This window comes from Chanodichthys erythropterus, chromosome 10, assembly GCF_024489055.1.
Source record: "Chanodichthys erythropterus isolate Z2021 chromosome 10, ASM2448905v1, whole genome shotgun sequence".
Classification (NCBI taxonomy): Eukaryota; Metazoa; Chordata; class Actinopteri; order Cypriniformes; family Xenocyprididae; genus Chanodichthys; species Chanodichthys erythropterus.
Window position 1 is genome coordinate 17,181,021 of NC_090230.1, and position 19,537 is coordinate 17,200,557.

Sequence of the window (19,537 nt, forward strand, 5' to 3'; positions counted from 1 at the left end):
AAACAACAGATTAGACGATGAAACCCCATCAGCGAGTGTCTCATCGCGTAACCTATTGTTTGGAAAGGGAAAGAGTGTGTTGGAGGGATTGGGAATGACAGCCGCGCCACACAGGAATGGCTCATAATTCACGTCACACGATTGTATGAATTAGTCAGTGGTTTATGTTGTCCTAACTGTGCTGGATCAGGGCTGAAAATTAACATCGATCCACAGAATCGTGGGTTTTGTAGTAGTGTGTTGCTGGAGTGTAGTCTGTGTGAGAGAGATAGGTACTGCAGAAGTTTGCAGTTTTTGTGACTGCTGTTATGTGTGTTTGTTATGGTAGTTCTCTTCAGCTTAAGGCTATTGTTATTAATAATTTATTCATTTATCAATTTCCATGTGTTTTAAATATTAAATAATACTGATATTAATAAACTGAATATATATTTTGTTTGTAGGTTGGGTTTCAATAGAAATAAATGAAATTATACAATATAAAAACTTTAAAGGCCGTTTTCTCAAAATGAGTTTTTTCTCACACTCAGAGTCAGATATCTCCACTTCAGTAGCACCTACAAGCACCAACCTTTCCAGACTTATACTTAGCTATATTCTGAAGGCTTTTACAGAGGGATTTGTTGATATATCATTCCTATCCTGAGTTACAGGTCATTTTACTCAAAAAAACATGGCGAAAATAGGTTTTTTTAAAGGCTATTGTCAGTGTTCTCTAATTTACTAAAGCACAAAATAAGATATCCAGAATCCCTTCTGTAAAAGCCCTTTCATCTAATATGTCAACAAATAGAACCAAAAATTTTAAACCTGGACCTTTCCAATTTTCAGATTTTGTTTTTGGAAATGTATGCAAATTAGCATATATTTAAGTATATAAGGCCTCATTTGCATATTAAAACATACATTTACACAAAACTTGTAATACATTTTTTTCTTATGTTTATGCCAGTAATAATCTGGAGAAGTTTCACAGTGATATCTTTTAATTAAAAAAAAATCCCTATTCACCTGTAGTGTCTCGCCTTAAGAGGTTAATTTTCTCAGAACCAACACTGAATATTTAGAGAATGTTCTTATAACAGAATTCTGTTAGTTGGGGCAGAACTGGCGAAATGGTGATTTCCTTTGGCCTAAAACACTGTGTTTGTGGTCATTCAGTTTGAAATGTTCACTGTAAACCTCGAGGTTGTAAAGTCAAGACAATTATGGCTAAAAATGTGCTAAGGAGTATTTCCTGCTAAAGCAAGGTGTTATTTGACTGATGACAACATGCCCTGTGCATTATGGGTGTTAAACTTTTCCAATTTGGCAAAAAGGAAGACACATGGCCTTTTTCTCTAGTCAGGTATCAACGATTTCATTTTTTCCCTTCCTTTCTACTGAATAGGCAGAAAAGTTTTATTGAAAGTCCATTTTGCCAGCAGTGAATTCCCCTTATACAATCCAGCAAAACCTGCAGTTCACGTTCACTGTTTTATCATCATTGTATATGAATCTTTCTAAACTGTTTCTCTATTTTCATATTTAATATCCTCTCAACAACATTTCGCAAAGTACAAACAAATGTTACACAAAGATGTACTAGTCAACACATCTTAAAAAAACATTTAAGGTAAATGTTGGGTGTGATTATAATATGGATAATATTCTACATATTAAAAATGAATAAACTCACCTTGACCTCGCACAACAGTGACAGAAAATAGAAAAAAGGAAAAGCAGATGATTTGTACAGGAAGTCTCATTTTGAACTCTCATTTCACAAATGACTGAAACTTTTGTTTTCTGTCTCTTTTTGTATGATGATGGATCAAAAAGTTAATCATTTACTAAGTCAAAAGGAGGACTCTTTTCTACCAGCCAGATATATATGGCTGTGCAGAAGGATATTTTGTTTAAAAGAAAAGTAATTTTTGTCTGATGTTTACAGCTGTCAACTGAACACATCAAAATACAGTGATAATCTACTGTATCATGCAGTTCACTTTCAGTCTCATCAAGAGTCTATTTCACAAATGGATTTTATAATCTGCTGGGACCTGCTTTATAATATGTGTAACGTCTAAATTCAAGTCAATTAAATGTAATTGAAAAGGACATTAAGATGAACAACATCATCAAAAAAATTAACTTGCCTTCACTTTGTGCACAACTAAAGAAAAACAACCAAAAGACAAATAAAAAAAAAGTCAAGAATGTTTACAGAAATCTCATTTTGGGTCGACATCACAAGTAGCTTTTCTGTCATTTGGACAAATTAAAGGACAAAAAGCCAAACTTCTTAAATCACATTTATGTAACCAGGAAGCAAAAAGAAAGTTCCAAAATATTTCATGTGTTCACTACTGTGCTTTACAGGATCAACTACTTAGAATTTTTTTTTTTCACTGACTAGTGTTATTTACATTCAAAGAAGAAAAGTATTAGATTAATTAATCTGTCCCTTAGGACAATGTAAAAAAAAAAAAAAAAAAAAAAACTACAGAAATGAGTGAGATGAAAGATGTTTTAAAATATTCACATATTTCAATCTTTCAAACATTGCAAAATATATAACTCCTACTGCATTAATATAGACAAAGAGTTTAACTTGATGATTACTCTTAAAGTATCCGAACATGCTTAAAACTGAATGACTGAAACTGTTGTTGTCTCCCAGATGACCTAGAATAGATGATCCTCCTTATCTCACACTGAAAAAAGAAAAAGTTTGCCTTTTTAATCTGTAAATACTGGATGTCATTTACTGGATCTTACACTGTGGACTTTTGGTAAACATTGAAATGTTAAACTCAAAGGTCTTTCATTTTAAAGGTAAATGTTTGTCATGTAGCTGAGTTTTGGCACATTCAATGAATAGGGTCAACATTTTTTAAATACATTGCACCTAAATGTAAAACTAAAGATTATATGAGCTATTTTATTTTATGTTCATTTTAAATTAGGTTTTCAATTTTAGCAATGCTGTTTCCAAAGTTTGTAAAAATAAATAAATAAATAAAAACCTTGATTTTTTTATATTAATCAAAATTCATTTAAAAAAAAAAAAAAAAAAAAAAAAAATTCCAGATTGAGCTCAGAGGTGTATAGACCAGGGATCAGAAAGTAAGAGTCCTGCCATATTTTTCATTCTACCCATTGAAGCAGTGTTAAAGTTAATGAGATAAATAAGTGTTTAATAGAGTGCCCCAGGGATGACGCGTTTTTGTAGGCAAAACCCTGAATCGAGTTAGCATATTAGGAGTTCCGGTTCCAACGCCGTGAAGTCTATGGGTTTGTAATTAACAAAGCCTCTAAATACTTTCACGTTTTGATCTATGACATAAAACACACCAATTATAACCCACTTGTGATTTTTTAAACTTTTACTGTGTCTTAAAATCGGCAGTTGCTAACAAATTGCTAAAAAGGACTACTTTCTTTGGCGGGGACTTTAGACGTCATCATTAAAAACGGGACATTTGGACAGCATTTCTCATGAAAAAGTGGATAAGTATCCATACACAGCACAGATCATAATCAGCGAGCATGTTTTTAAATAGTTGCTTTCTAAATAAAGTTTGAGGACGCTTGGTGGTGACGATGTTGATCCGCGGCCATGGTGTGCTGTAGTCCGTTTATAGCCTACATATATCATATATACTATAGCCTTTTATATCTGACGACTTTATTTAGGCTTCAAAATCTATATGTTGTGTTAACTTGTAAAGATTATCTTGATAGACAAAACATGTAAGTGTCATAACCCTTTGTTAAACACAGAGCTTATTTTCTGCGATTTTCCAAAAGTCTATGGGAAAAATGCATAGGCTTTCAGTCGAGGGAACCCGTGTGCCGCTAACTTCCGGTTTGGCCTACAAAAACGCGTCATCCCTGAGGCACTCTATTGAGTGATGATTGAGCATTATTGAAGACACCTGATGATAACAAGCAGAATCACCAAAGGAGAAAATCACAATTTTTAAGTCACCATCGTGGAGATGAGTGTTTGGTCCGTGTACTTTTGCGTCCATTCGTTTTTCCTTTTTTAAACCAGAAATGAAATATGGTAAATGCAGTTTCTTTGTTTTTTATTTTAACATTGATGAATAGCTTTAGCAGATACAAGCCAATTTTCTTTATGCAAGATTAATGTCTTATTAAAAATAACATAAATGATATACAAGTTGTTATTTGGTCTGTGTAACGCTTCACAATTCAGTTTTCAGACCATACAATGCAAATGCAAAAATGAAAAACTGCTGTTTTTCGGTTACATCATAAATGGATATTTGCCATTTTTTCCCCCTTTTCTCAATTTCACTTTTGCAAAATGATGACTTAAGAAACAATCATTTGAATAAATGAAACTAACCGAATTTCTATTTTTTCATTTTTTTCTGTCTTGTAATTTGTGCCGTGGGCTGTACCATTAGCACAGGGGTGTGGCCCCCCACAGATGTAACTGCTTTATTTACACTGCATGCATGTTGAGGAGTAGTTTAAAAGAATGAACATAAAGGACAATCTTTTCACTCTATCATTTTTATTATTAATAACTGTGCTAAATATAAGGCAGTCTCGGACTGGCCATCGCGAGCAGCTGGGAAAAGTGAAATCCAGGTGGCTTAGCTGATTTGGCACAGCTTGTTTATATTTATTTGTTCGTTATTACTTTATTTTATTAATATACATTATGGCCTTGGTCAGGGGGTGCATTTTACTTGGTAGACTACAGTAACCACGAGATCCCAGTTCATTTTCAGTGGGATAGGGCAGGCTTGCCAAGATCCTTCACGTCAATAGGCCTATATGAAAGATAAAAATACTACCAAGCGAAAATATATTTAAAAAAAACTGAGCATCATTTTAAAAAAATTGTTAGATTTTAGCTCTCGTTTTTAGCCTAGCCTAAAATATTTTATATAGGCTAGCTATAGCGCTGTTAAGATAGGCTTATAAGATTTATTTCTGTTCATTATCGAATGCTGGATTCTCGCAGTAATCATTTGGGTACACCACAGCTAACAAATAATGCAGAATAGGTCAATAAATAACTACAAACAAGATGGGCAATGTGCCAAATCAAAGTATTTGTATTAAAATTAATTTTAATAAATAAATTTATTGGAATTAAGGTTATTTTAAGCGAATGAGAAGCGTGTGAAGTGCGGAAGCTCAAGCGGTTGCCGTGGTAAAAAACGATGCCCGCTAAAGAAAACATCTGCATGTTTACTGTACAAATATTGTATTACAAACAAGAGCTAAAAACTTAACAATGTTTTGTGTATTTTTTTATAAATGTTTTGTATATTTTCGCTTGGTAGTATTTTTATCTTTCATGCTATATTGGATCTTGGCAACCCAGATAGCAACACTGTGTCGGCCCAGATCCTGCCCACATCTGGCACATGCGGAATGATGATCTGGCCCACATGTGGCAGGAATGATGGCACTTGGGCGGACCGCTCCTGTTTGCCAGATCTGGACCACAAGCAGGCCACAAAAATGCCAAATGTCAGCCAAGAGCAAAGAACTGGACCTTATTTGATCCACACAATATTTATATATTATTTATAGAGTCATTTCAACATTAACAATCCTGTTATCAAGCAGAATCACTGAAGGAAAGAAGAAAAAAAGACATGAGCAGAAACACAAGAACTACAACTGACTTCAGTCACAGCCTTAGAGGACATCAACTGAAGATAAAAGACATTAAATCACTGAAGATCTGATTAAACAACTCCACAAACAGCATTACCAGCTTCACTTATTACTAACCAGACTGACTTTATTTCTGTCACACGTCTACAGAAGATCTTACTGAGAATTAACAGTTCAATTTAACTCTCATGTTTGATACATTTAAGGTTACCATGATGGTGATTGATGTTTCCATTAGTTGGGCTCTTAACTTTATGCATATATTACCGTCTTTTCTGACTGTTGTGATGGTGTGTTTATCAAACACATTAGCAGCTGCAGCAACAGAAATTGAAATGAAATCAGGTGTTAGCTGTTGATGATTTTACTATCATTATGAAATGGTCTGAATCAATGATGTTGTTTAGATGAAAAAAAAAAAAAAATTACAAACACTGTTTCTGTGGCTTGAGCTATATTGCAGAAATTTTTGTTTTTATTATTTATTTAAAAAGGCATTTTCAGATGACACACTAAGACATCAAGAATCAGCACATGATTCTCAACTATGGTGACAATCAAAAGCATCGTGTAAGCCGCAATGCATGCTGGGTACTGTAGTATAAAACTCCCAGAATGCATCAGAGCATTATGCCGCTGATCTGATTGTCTAAATATTTTGTTTATTGTCACCATCGTTGAGACACATATGCTGATTACTGATATCTGTGTTTGTCAAAGTAGTTTCTATTCTAACTGATTTCTGCATTACTTCTGAATCTCTTTTTGCAGTAACATTTATATTCAATTATTATGACTTAAGCGAAACAGGCTATTTCATGATTACAAAATCATCAAAAGTTAATAATGATTATATGATCATACTTCAGTTTACTTTGCTACCACTAATGTGTTTGACAGAAACACTACCACAGCAGACAGAGAAGATGAATATATATATGTTAAAAGTTAAGAGCCCAACTAATTGAAGCATCAATCACCATCATGGTAACCTTAAATGAAACAAACATGAGAGTTAAACTTCTGTTAATTCTCAATAAGAGCTTCTGTAGACGTCTGGCAGAAATAAAATCAGTCTGGTTAGTAATAAGTGAAGCTGGTAATGTTGTTTGTGGAGATGTTTAATCAGATCTTCAGAGATTTAATGTCTTTTATCTTCAGTTGATTTCATCGAAGGCTGTGGCTGAAGTCAGTTGTAGTTCTTGTGTTTCTGCTGATCTCTTTTTTTCTGTTTCCTTCTTTCCTTCACTGATTCTGCTTGATAACAGGATTTTTAATGCTGAGATGACTCTATAAATGATATTTAAATATTTTGTGGATCAGATAAGGTCCAGTTCTTTGCTCTTGGCTGACATTTGGCATTTCTATGGCCTGCTTGTGGTCCAGATCTGGCAAACAGGAGCGGTCCGCCCAAGTGCCATCATTCCTGCCACATGTGGCCCAGATCATCATCCCGCATGTGCCAGATGTGGGCCGGATCTGGGCAGACACAGTGTTGCTATCTGGGAAGCGCTGCTTGAGCTGCCCTCCATCTGCTGCCAATCCCACTGAAAATGAACTGAGATCTCGTGGTTGTACAAGTAAAATGCACCCCCTGACCAAGGGTATTGTATATTAATAAAATAAAGTAATAACGAATAAGTAATTAAATACAAACAAGCTGGGCAACGTGCCAAATCAGCCAAGCCACCGGGATTTTACTTTTCCCAGCTGCTCGCGATGGCCAGTCCGGACTGTCTATATTAAGCACAGTTATTATATTAATAATTAAAACTGATAGCACTTTGGGTGAAAAAGGTCATCCTCCATTCTTTTAAACTACTCCTCAACATGCATGCAGTGTAAATAAAGCAGTTACAGTGAGATGACAGCAGTCCGTGGCCACACCCCTGTGCTAATGGTACAGCCCACGCCGCAATTACAAGACAGAAAATGGAAAAAAAGAAAATCGGTTAGTTTCGTTTATTCAAATGATTGTTTTTTAAGTCATCATTTTGCAAAAGTGAAATTGAAAAAGGGGGAAAAAATGGCAAATATCCATTTATGATGTAACCGAAAAACAGCAAAAATTAACGTCTGGTTTCAATTTTTTAATTTTTGCATTTGCATTGTATGGTCTGAAAATTGAATTGTGAAGCAATACACGGACCTTATTTAATATGTAAAAATACTACATGTAATTTCCAGTGTTTTGCGTCATACACACAGATGCTAAAGCGCCCTCTAGTGCCTGTTCCTTTGGCGTCAATACAATGACTCCAAGAGCCAGCTACTATTATTATTATTTGTACATTTATATTTTAACCTAAACATTACATTTCTAAACCTTAAGCCTCTTGTTTCGCGCTCTAACATGATCGAGTTCCGCTTGTGGTCCCAATCCCCGTCATTTTTATGTGAATAAAGGCCAAAACGACATCTAAATTACTGTGACTTTTTCATCTGGCTCTGTTAGGTGGGGATTAAAGCATGTAATCATCCATCCTGATGTTAAATATTTCCAACGAACTGCAGCGATCAAGCGCCACGCACGGAAATGGTCGAGCACCTAGACTACATAAAAACGAGATATTCTCCATTTGTTTTAACCAATACAAAATTGCGAAATTCAGACACGACTTTCTTCACACGTTAATAGTTCATTTAATGCGGGTTTTGTGGCGTTATTACAATGAAAAATGTCAAGAGCGCATTATTGTATCGCGAGAGCGCATCTGTGCGAGCAGGAATCTCTCCGCTCACAGGCGGATTCCCTTGCACAAAACTGGATGCTCAGATATCACATTTGCTTGCTCAAATAGTGTGGGCACCCACCAGCAGAAACATTAATTGGCGCATATGCCAAGTTTGCCAACAAATGTAAATCAGTATTTACATAGCGTAATAGCTGTAAATGTATCTGTCAAAATCACATCTACTGTCTTGCAACAGATCAATAGCCAGGTGGTCACCTTAAGTCATGTATTATCATATTTCAGAGACATGGCTCTCGAAAGTGTGGGGGAAACAACAATTTTACAAAAGGAAACTTGTAAATTGACATTTTTTCGACTTTAATCTGTCCTTTTTTAATTTTGGTTTATAAAGATGCAAAACGTAATAAACAAAATCTGAAAATAAGTCAATATTTATTTTGTGCACATGGAATTTGTGTATTCGGTTTTTATTTAATTTAAATTTTGGTATTCACCATAGCATTTAAAAATACAACAACCATTCGTTTTTTGTTTTTCTTGACGTGGTTAAAAAACGAAAAAGGAATGGACCCAAAAGTACACGGACTATGTTTGCTTTAGTTGGGCACTTGACCCTTGACCCTTGAATATTAGGTTTGTTTGAGCTGTTGTAATTGCCAGACAAGCAAAAACAAAAGGTGATCAGGTATTGATTATGTTTTCAGATAACTGTACTTTTGCCTGAACTCATTTAGAGCCCAATATCTGAGTTAGATTTACATGATTGATTACAGCAGCACTGTGATTCAACAGATTCATCCATGGCTCCCATCATGCATTGCTGCATGAATAAATTATGAGCTGAATTGTCTTAGTGATTTCCTTTATTCTCACTATTTGCTTGTCTGGCTATTACAACTCAATTAAGAACTCAAACTAACCTAATGTGAAATAGACAAGGGTCAAGAGCTCAACTAAAACAAACACTCATCTCCACAATGGTTGCTTAAAAATTGTGATTTTCTCCTTTGGTGATTCTGCTTGTTATCATCAGGTGTCTTCAATAATGCTCAATCATCACTCAATTAATCACTTAATTATCTCATTAACTTTAACACTGCTTCAGTGAGTGGAATAAAAATATGGCAGAACTTTTACTTTCTGACTCCTGGGCCCTCATTTATCAACAGTGCGTAGAAAAGGTTCTATATTTTGTCCAACAAATGAAATTTAGAATGTGCCTAAGTACAAGAAAAGCCGCATTTATCAAACGTGCGCACGCAGTTCTTACGCACATAAGTAAGCAATCATTGTTGATAAATCCCACATGTGCGGAAGTGCCATGCTCGTTCACGTTCACGTTCAAGAAACGCCTCCAATGAACCATATATGGTGACAACACTTCCCTTTAAAAGTCACGTGATTGTGTTTTTTCCTCACCGCAATAATAGCAAACAGAGCTCTTGCCAAGCAGATCAGCATGATCTTGGAAAACGTGCTCTCTGGAGCACATTGTTTTCAGAGTCTTCCAATAATGTAAGATAAAATAAAATAAAGATAAAGTTCACTTAATTTTTAGCACAAATAAACTATTTAAGTAAATTTCAAATATGGGTTTAAGTTACTCTACTTAGCTAAGATAAGTAAAATTATAAGCAATTTTAACTTTAGCAATAAAAAGTTGAGTAATTTCTATTTAGTTTAAAACTCTTTTGCAATACATTTTACACAAACAATATAACACTGAATGAAACCATGCTATTGATGTGTATATTTTTACTTAGAAACATCTAAACAGATAATACGAAAAATATTGTGTAAATATATCTACATATTAAAAGTAACACTATAGTTGAACACAGAGACCTCAATACTTGGTACACAACACACAATGACTGTAACATTTGATGGAACATTTTTGAGTGTGATTGTGGCATTTTGAGTAGAAAATGAGCTCCAAATGTCACAAAATGTTAAGTTACTAAACCTTACCACAAAAGCAATGATACAACAGTGTAAAAACAGCTGGTAAACAGCAAAACATTGACCTCATTAATTATTCAAGGCCCAGTGCATGATGGGAACACCAGTATCAGAAAAGTAGAAAAGTAGTTTTACTTAATTTTATAATGTTGATATTTACACTTTAATTTCTACAAGCTTAAATTGAGTACTATACTAAATAACTTGCATTTGTTTTTTTGTTTTGTATTATTTACTTACCATAATTTTTTTTTTTTTTTTTACAGTGACACCAATTACGCACTGTGTGTAAAACTAGACAATTGATAAATTGAGTGTTTTATAAATAAAGGAAACACGACATGTGGATTGCTTAATGCATACTGTGACACTCTTAAATGTTTTTTGTGTGTAGTGTCACTATTCTACCAAAAGATTATCTGCGTAAGCATGCTCAGAGGTGTGCTTATATTTACACACATTTCTACGTTTAAGTACAAGTTGGTGAATCCCACACTTTGCGTGAAACTGTTCTTACGCACTCACTATGCACAAATCTGTCCGTACGCACCATTGATAAATGAGGGCCCAGGTTCCCCTCCATAATGTTCACTGATCTTGTTGTTGAGTTGGGTGTGCACCCAAAACTACCTGTGGACGGGGTTGGTATAATTCTTGTGAATGATCTCGCTGGGGCTAACGTTTTACCTTGCCCAGTGGTGGCTAATAGACCTGATGCCTGCCTCTTTCAGTGTGATTTGTCTGCTCAGTTTCCTACGGTGTTTCCAGCTTGTGCAGTAACAAGGTCGCAATTGAAGAAGTTCAACGATGTCATTGACATCTCTGACTCTTTCCTTGGTGTTGATGGTGAGTCTGGAAAAAATCCCTTGATTGTAGAGGCTGAAGTAAAGTCTGGTTCAGAAATTCCAATAACCGAGGGAGTTCATTTACAGGTGGGTCGAGATCAGTTATCTCTAGCCCAGAAGGCTGATCCTATGCTGCAAAATTGTTCTGAGGTGGCAGTTAATGTAAAAATCAACTGAAGGCGGCAGATCCTTTTCCTATTTAGCACTTAAACTCTGGAACAATCTTCCTAGCATTGTTCGGGAAGCAGACACACTCTGTCAGTTTAAATCTAGACTAAAAACACATCTCTTTGCTCTTGCATACACATAACACATTATCAATGCATTAACATTTTTCAAATCCGTTAAAGGATTGTTACGCTGCAATAATTAGGTCGGCCGGAACCGAGAACATTTCCTATTACACTAGATATACCTGTACATCAGAATAAGAATGGCATCTATGCTAATATCTGTCTCTGCTTATCCTGAGGTTTGCCGGGTGCTGGATCCAGGCCGTATCCAGATCAGATGGAGAACCTGTGTCTGGACCTGACTACAACGTATCCCAGGAGACAATGGGCCTACAGATCCAGTTATGGCTGCATCTATAATTCAGATTTTTAATCCCCGTATCCGCTAACATATATTTATATATAATCTATTTTTAATCTCTATAATAAAAATGTAGAATTCAGATTTTGATCTCCATATCCATTTACATATATTATATATATCTTCCAAGGGATTTTTTCCCTCCTAGGACTTTTTTTCCCAGTGCTAGCACGCTGGGTTTTTCTCCTAGGGGGTTTTTTCCACCCCTGGAAGTCAGCCAACATATTACCACGCTTGTTTGTACAGCTTATTTTTAACCACTTCCCTTTTTTCTGTGCTTCTAATATGTAAAGCTGCTTTGAAACAATTACCAATTGTAAAAGCGCTATATAAATAAATTTGACTTGACTTGACTTAAATGAGATCTCTGAATTAAATACAGCTTATTAATGGGAGGAGGGAGTTCTCATGCGCAAATGGAAACCTCCGCATTCTGATGCGGCAGATTGGCAGGTGAGATATCAGATTGTGTTACCGACTGGGTATCGTTTGCAAGTTTTGAAACTGGCTCATGAACATCCTCTGTCAGGACATTTGGGAGTCACGAAAACGTTTCAGCGCGTTTCTTCTGGCCTGGATTCAAATCTAGAACCCTAAATGGTCTAGAAACCTAAATTAACTCACTTCTGCTAAACATTTACACTTCTTCCCAGGAACTATACAAGTAGACACCATTATGGCTAAAAAAAATTGCTAAGGAGTATTTCCTGCTAAAGCAAGGTGTTATCTGACTCTGATGGCAACATGCCATTGCCCAGTATATTATGGGTGTTGAAGTTTTCCTATTTGCCAAAAAGTAAGACAGAAAATTCACTCCTTTCAGAAAACATTTCTGCATTGATAAAGCAGTCTGTTTTTATAACAGAAAAACAACTGAATTAAAGTGGTTTAATAAACTTTTTTTTTTTTTTTTTTTTTTTTACTTTTCTTTACAGCAGAGGCTGTACTTCCTCTACCAACTGAGAAAGTTCTTTTTATTATCTTTGTCTTGTCTCATCACTGTCATTCTGTTACACTGTTGAGCTTCTATCACTTCAACAAATTCAATCATTCCATCCCTGGCAATAAAGCTCATTCTGATTCTTAAGGTGTTATGTGAAAATGAAAAAAAATTTAACACTGAACTAATTTATGTTAATAATTGTTTATAAACTGTTCAGAATTTAAAAACACTTAGACATCAGCACTCATCATACAAACCTCAACAATGGTGAATGCATAATTTATTCATGTCGCAATGCATGCTGGGAACCATGAATATGTTTTGTATGCTGACATGAAGTAGGTCACCATTGTTGTGTTTCATATGCCAAATGTTGATGTCTTAGTGTATAAACGACACAAAACAATATTTTAAACAAACTAAAATTAACAATAACAGCATTGCAAAAGGTATTTTTCACATTGGTTGAGTTTACAATTACAGAAAAAGAAAACAGTTCCTTAAACAGCTTAAATGCATTTGTTTGTGTATTATTAAAACAGACATGTCAAAACGTTTTCTGAAAACAACTACAATTGTTGATAAAGAAACATCTCAACAAAAGTCAGGGGTCAAAAGCCCAACTAAAGCAACCACCAATCTCCATGATGGTGACCTCAAACGAAACGTCTAAACTTCTGGTAATTCTCAATAAGAGCTTCTTTAGATGTCTGACAGAAATAAAGTCAATCTGGTTAGTAATAAGTGAAGCTGGTAATGCTGTTTGTGGAGTTGTTTAATCAGATCTTCAGAGATTTAATGCCTTTTATCTTCAGTTCATCTAAGGCTGTGACTGAAGAAAGTTGTAGTTTGTGTTCTTATTTCTCTTTCTCTTTCTCTTCAGTGTTTGTTCACAGCAGGTGTTTGGATGATTTCATGGATGTTTCAGAAACATCTTACTAACCTTTAAATAACATTCTACTAACATTAAGGAAACTGGACATTTTTATGTTCTTGGAATGTTACAAATCAATGTTCCTACAATGTTGATTTTTTTATCAAATTTAAGTTGAAAGAATGTTTGAGGAACATTATACCTCATAAAAAACGTTCCTCTAACATCACTCTAACTGGACGTTTTTTACATTCCCAGAACCAAAACTGAATATTTGGAGAACGTTCTTGACGTTTTGCCAGTGGTGAAGTAGCCCTTTAATGTATACCCAGATAACAAGCAATGACTGACATAATGTAAAATCAATGTTAATGTGTCAACGTTAACTGCATTGAATCAATATCACTTTTGCACCCACAATTAATGTTAAAAAAATGTTGAAATTTCAAAAAAAAAAATCAAGGATAATGGCATTGAATCAATGTTACAATGTGACAAGTACACTGTTTCACCATTATATGAATCTTTCCAAACGGTTTCTCTGTTTTCATATGTAATATTCCTTTTAAAGAAATGTTGAGAAGCACAAACAAATGTTACACAAAGATGTACTAGTCAACACTCTTTAAAATCATTTAAGGTAAATGTTGGGTGTGATTATAATATGTATAATATTCCACATATTAAAAATGAATAAACTCACCTTGACCTCGCACAACAGTGACAGAAAACAGAAAAAAGGAAAAGCAGATGATTTGTACAGGAACTCTCATTTTGAACTCTCATTTCACAAATGACTGTAACTTTTGTTTTCTGTCTCTTTTTGTATGATGGAGGAAAGGAGGAGGACTCTTTCAGTCAAAAGGAGGACTCTTTTATACCAGACCACTTTATGGTCATGCAGAAGGATATTTTGTTTAAAAAAAAAGAAGTAATTTTTGTCTGATGTTTACAGCTGTCAACTGAACACATCAAAATACAGTGATAATCTACTGTATCATGCAGTTCACTTTCAGTCTCATCAAGAGTCTATTTCACAAATGGATTTAAGTTTTGGACCTGCTTTGCAATATGTATAAGATTTAAATTCAATAAAGTCAATAAAATGTAACTGAAAATGACATTAAGATGAACAACAGTATCAAAAATAATAACTTGCCTTCACTTTTTGCACAGCTAAAGAAAAACAAACAAATCAAAATAAAAGCCAAAAATGTTTACAGAAATCTAATTTTGAGTCGACATCACAAGTAGCTTTTTGTCATTTGGACAAATTAAAGTGACAAGTTACCTTAGACAAATCAAACTTCTTAATTCACATTTATGTAACATAAACAGGAAGCAAAAATAAATTTCCAAAAATATTTTATGTGTTCACTATTGTGCTTTACAGGTAAACCTGTTAGATATTTTTTCACTGACTAGTGTTATTTACATTTAAAGAAGAAAATTGTTATATGAAATAATCTGTCCCTTGGGACAATGTGAAGAAAAACTACAGAAATGAGTGAGATGAAAGAAGTTTCAAAACAATCAACCTTTCAAACATTGCAAAATATATAACTGCCACTGCATTGAGGTAGACAATGAGTTTGACCATTAAAGAATTTGAACATGCTTAAAGGGATATTTCACCCAAAAAGGCACAGGGCATCCAAGATGTGGGTGACTTGGTTTCTTCACTAGAACATAAATTATGATTTTTTCCAACCATTACCGTCTGTTGGTCGTATAATGCATGTCAATGGGAACAAAATCTATGAGAGTCAAAAAAACATGCACAGACAAATCCAAATTGAACCCTGCGGCTCGTGACGACACATTGAGGTTTACAACAGCACTGTTAATTAGTGATGTGTCGTTCTTGAACGATTCGTTCATTTTGAACGAATCTTTAATGTGACTGAGGAAGAACGAGTCGTCTCGGGGGGGGTGATTCGTTCAGTCGCGCATGTGCAATATTCTACAGGTTATGTACTGCTAGTAGTAGTTCACCTGATGATTCAATTGATTAGTTAATTTCATGAGTCTTTCGGGTTTTGAGTCGTTCCTTAATCACGTGACAGACCCATACGCTACCAATGCATTCTGAGCCGGAAAGAGAATTGATTAGTTCTTTTTATGAGTCTTTCGGGTTTTTGAGTCGTTCCTTAATCACGTGACAGACCCATACGCTATGCTGTGTGACCCAAGCACATTATATTTATTAGTAAATAACGTTAACTCTCCAGTTTTGTTTGAGTTTGTGTTACAACTGTTAAAGCTGAAGTTATCATAACCTTGATGTCTTAAACTAACATTAATAATTCAAATTCAAAATGTTATTTGCTTTTAATTTGTGTCATTATGTCCTTTTTGAGCAATCTTCTTATACATATATTAGACTAATATGTCAAGTCTGACTAGGAAAAGCAATTATAACAGCAAACTCAAAATTGGAGTAAAAATGAACAAACTAGGCTATAAATACTTTGTATTGTAGGCTTGGATTATTATATTATTATATAGTGTTTATTTACAGATAGACAGTCAAAAAGATAAATTAATCAATACTTTATTTATAACAGGGCTTTATTTATTTATAATAACACACCACAGATCCTCAAGAAAGAGTAACAAAAACAGTGACAGAAATGTCAGAAATAGCGTATGGGTCTGTCACGTGATTAAGGAACGACTCAAAACCCGAAAGACTCATGAGATGAACTAATCAATTCTCTTTCCGGCTCAGAATGCATTGGTTTAGCATGGGACTGTCTGTCACGTCATTAAGGAACGACTTAAACCCGAAGACTTGTCAGACAAGAGGTGAGGTGAGCTTAATCAGCTTGTCATAAACTGAAGATCCAGGTAAAGAATGAATTAATCATTTCTGAATCTTATAGCATTGTAGTTTTGTATTGTTTGTAGTGGGATGAACGTTTGCATAAGTAGTAGATGTGTTGGGGAAGTAACACGTAACATTTTAATTACATTTTGCTAAAATGAACGAAATGAATGAAATGACTCGAAAAAAGATTCATTCATTTTGTTGAACGAGACTCAATAGTCAGAGTCAGTAAAATGATCTGAACTTCCCATCACTAATCAACAACAGAAGATCCTTTTTTTTTTTTTTTTTTTAAATAATTCAAAGGTTTCACCAAGAAGAAGAAAAAGCAGGAAGGCTCTTATTTAGACACACAGAGATCAAGAATCATCCTGTGAATCTAACAGTGGTGAGAAAAATAAAGCATGTTGCAGTGCATTCTGGGTGCCACCAATCAAAATTCATCCACGGCTCCCATCATGCATTGCTGCATGAATAAATTATGAGCTGAATTGTCTTAGTAATTTCCTTTATTCTCACTATTTTATTTTTTGCTGCTTTTATGTGACTTTTTAGTAGCTTGTTTTCTAATGTTCAGAGTTGTTTTTTTTTTGTTTTTTTTTTATCAGAACAACTTTTAAGAAATCTTTCAGATTGTATTGTATAAGCTGATCTTCTGCATAATCACAGTGATGCTGTAATCAATAATGTAAATCTAACTCAGAGATTGAGCTCTAAATGAGTTCAGTGATTCAGATCAAATAATGATTATGTGTCTCTAAATGAAAGCGATTTTTTTGATCAGAACACCTTTTGCAAAATCCCTCAGATTGAATTGATAAAGTTGATTTTCTGCTGTAGAATCACAGTGCTGCTGTAATCAATAATGTAAATCTAACTCAGAGATTGAGCTCTAAATGAGTTCAGGTCAAATAATTATGTGAAAACATAACCAACACCTGATCAACTTTTCTCTTTGCTTGTTTGGCTGTTACAACTAAGTTAACAGCTCAAACAAGATCTAATATTAAAAAGTCAAGGGTCAAGAACCCAACTAAAGCAAACCCTCAAAAATTGTGATTTTCTCCTTTGGTGATTCTGCTTGTTATCATCAGGTGTCTTCAATAATCACTCAATTAATCACTTAATTATCTCATTAACTTTAACACTGCTTCAGTGGGTGGAATGAAAAGTATGGCAGGGCTTCTACTTTCCCCTGGACTATACACCTCTGTCAACATCTGAACCTCTGGTAATTTTCAATAACAACTTTTGTAGATGTTGTTTTTCGAGGCGTCTCTAAGCACCTTTACCTTATTTTTATTATTCTCAGGTTAGGTAAGAAAGTCAAATCTGACTTAAATTATAAGCATTTTAAAAATACTTACAATCAGACAGAAGACTTCTCCATGGTCTGTTCAGGCTCAACGACTTAAATTAATGCCACATGAGGCCGAGTTTAGTTATAAAGTTATAAGTTCATTTATTTATTACATTAATACTACTAGCATTACATATATTCTACTAAAATTCTATACAAGTAATTAAATAAAGTATAAGTTTTAAAAAGTTCTTCAGTCAAGGCAATATCAGCAATGGAGGCGTGATCAGCATTGGTTCTGGTGTCGGAGGTACAGTCTCAGGTGTGAAACAGCCCCTCTTGCTCTCTTCATGGTCCAGCCTTTTATAGACTATATCTGACCACTTGATGTCATCTTCTTGGGAATTCCCCCCCAGATAGCAACTTTGTGTCGGCCTAAATCCGGCCCACATCTGGCACATGCGGAATGATGATCTGGGCCACATGTGGCAGGAATGATGGCACTTGGGCGGACCGCTCCTGTTTGCCAGATCTGGACCACAAGCAGGCCACAAAAATGCCAAATGTCAGCCAAGAGCAAAGAACTGGACCTTATTTGATCCACACAATATTTATATATTATTTATATAGTCATCTCAGCATTAACAATCCTGTTATCAAGCAGAATCACTGAAGGAAAGAAGGAAACAGAAAAAAAGAGATGAGCAGAAACAAAAGAACTACAACTGACTTCAGTCACAGCCTTAGAGGAAATCAACTGAAGATAAAAGACATTAAATCTCTGAAGATCTGATTAAACAACTCCACAAACAGCATTACCAGCTTCGCTTATTACTAACCAGACTGATTTTATTTCTGTCACATGTCTAGTTTTTATTGAGAATTAACAGAAGTTTAACTCTCATGTTTGTTTCATTTCAGGTTACCATGATGGTGATTGATGCTTCCATTAGTTGGCCTTTTAACTTTTAACATAAATTTTTGTCTTCTCTGTCTGCTGTGGTAGTGTTTCTGTCAAACACATGGAGGTAGCAAAGAAAACTTAAGCATGATCATTGTAAACTATTGATGATTTTGTAATCATCACATAGCCTGTGAACAACACTGTATCCTACAATTAGTTAGCAAATAGCCTGCTTCACTGAAGTCATAATAACTGAATATAAATGTTACTGCAAAATGAAATCCAGAGGTTTTGCAGATATCACTTAGAAGATGAAAATAAATAAAAACACAAGAAGGAAAACTGTGTTGAAAAAAACACAGATATCAGTAATCAGCATATGAATTTCAATGATGGTGACAATAAACAAAATATTTAGACAATCAGATCAGCTGCATAATGCTGATGCATTCTGGGAATTTTGTACTATAGTACCCAGCATGCATTGCGGCTACATGATGCTTTTGATTGTCACCATAGTTGAGATTCATGTGCTGATTCTTGATGTCTTAGTGTGTCATCTCAAAGTACCTTTAATAAAAAATATATATATATATAAATAAAAAATCTTCTGATTGGTGCAGTAATTCATTATGTAGTAACTCAGGGTTATAATGTACATTAATAGCAAAGCACAATTATTAGATTCAAATGATATCAGACCATTTCATGATCACACAAAACAATCAACCGATAACCTTCATCATATGATTTCATTTTACTTCAGCGGTCTTTCCTACTGCAAATATGTTTAACAAAAACACTTTCACAGCAGACAGAAAAGACAATTGTATAATAAGAGTGAAGAGCCCAACTAATGGAACAACTATTCACCATTATGGTGACTTCAAATGAAACAGTTAAACCTCTGTTAATTCTCAATAACAACTTTTGTAGATGT

At 34.6% G+C, this 19,537-nt stretch overlaps 2 protein-coding genes across 3 annotated transcripts in view; both read right to left on the bottom strand.

The window, feature by feature from the left end:
• LOC137027788 (complement factor H-like) overlaps positions 1-19,537 on the bottom strand; it is an 80,536-nt gene that overhangs the window by 57,981 nt on the left and 3,018 nt on the right. Inside the window, exon 1 of one of the 2 annotated variants that reach the window (XM_067396293.1) lies at positions 1,679-1,813. The exons of the other annotated variant lie outside the window; for it this stretch is intronic. Coding sequence (XP_067252394.1) covers positions 1,679-1,748 — 70 coding nt within the window. The 5' untranslated portion in view covers positions 1,749-1,813. Of the gene's footprint in view, positions 1-1,678; positions 1,814-19,537 lie in introns of those variants that run through there. 2 annotated transcript variants of the gene reach the window in all.
• Positions 2,578-19,537, bottom strand: part of LOC137027791 (complement factor H-like) — a 59,648-nt gene continuing 42,688 nt past the window's right edge. Inside the window, exon 10 of the mRNA XM_067396316.1 lies at positions 2,578-2,696. Within this exon, the coding sequence (XP_067252417.1) occupies positions 2,692-2,696 (5 nt within the window). The 3' untranslated portion in view covers positions 2,578-2,691. The remainder of the gene's footprint in view (positions 2,697-19,537) is intronic.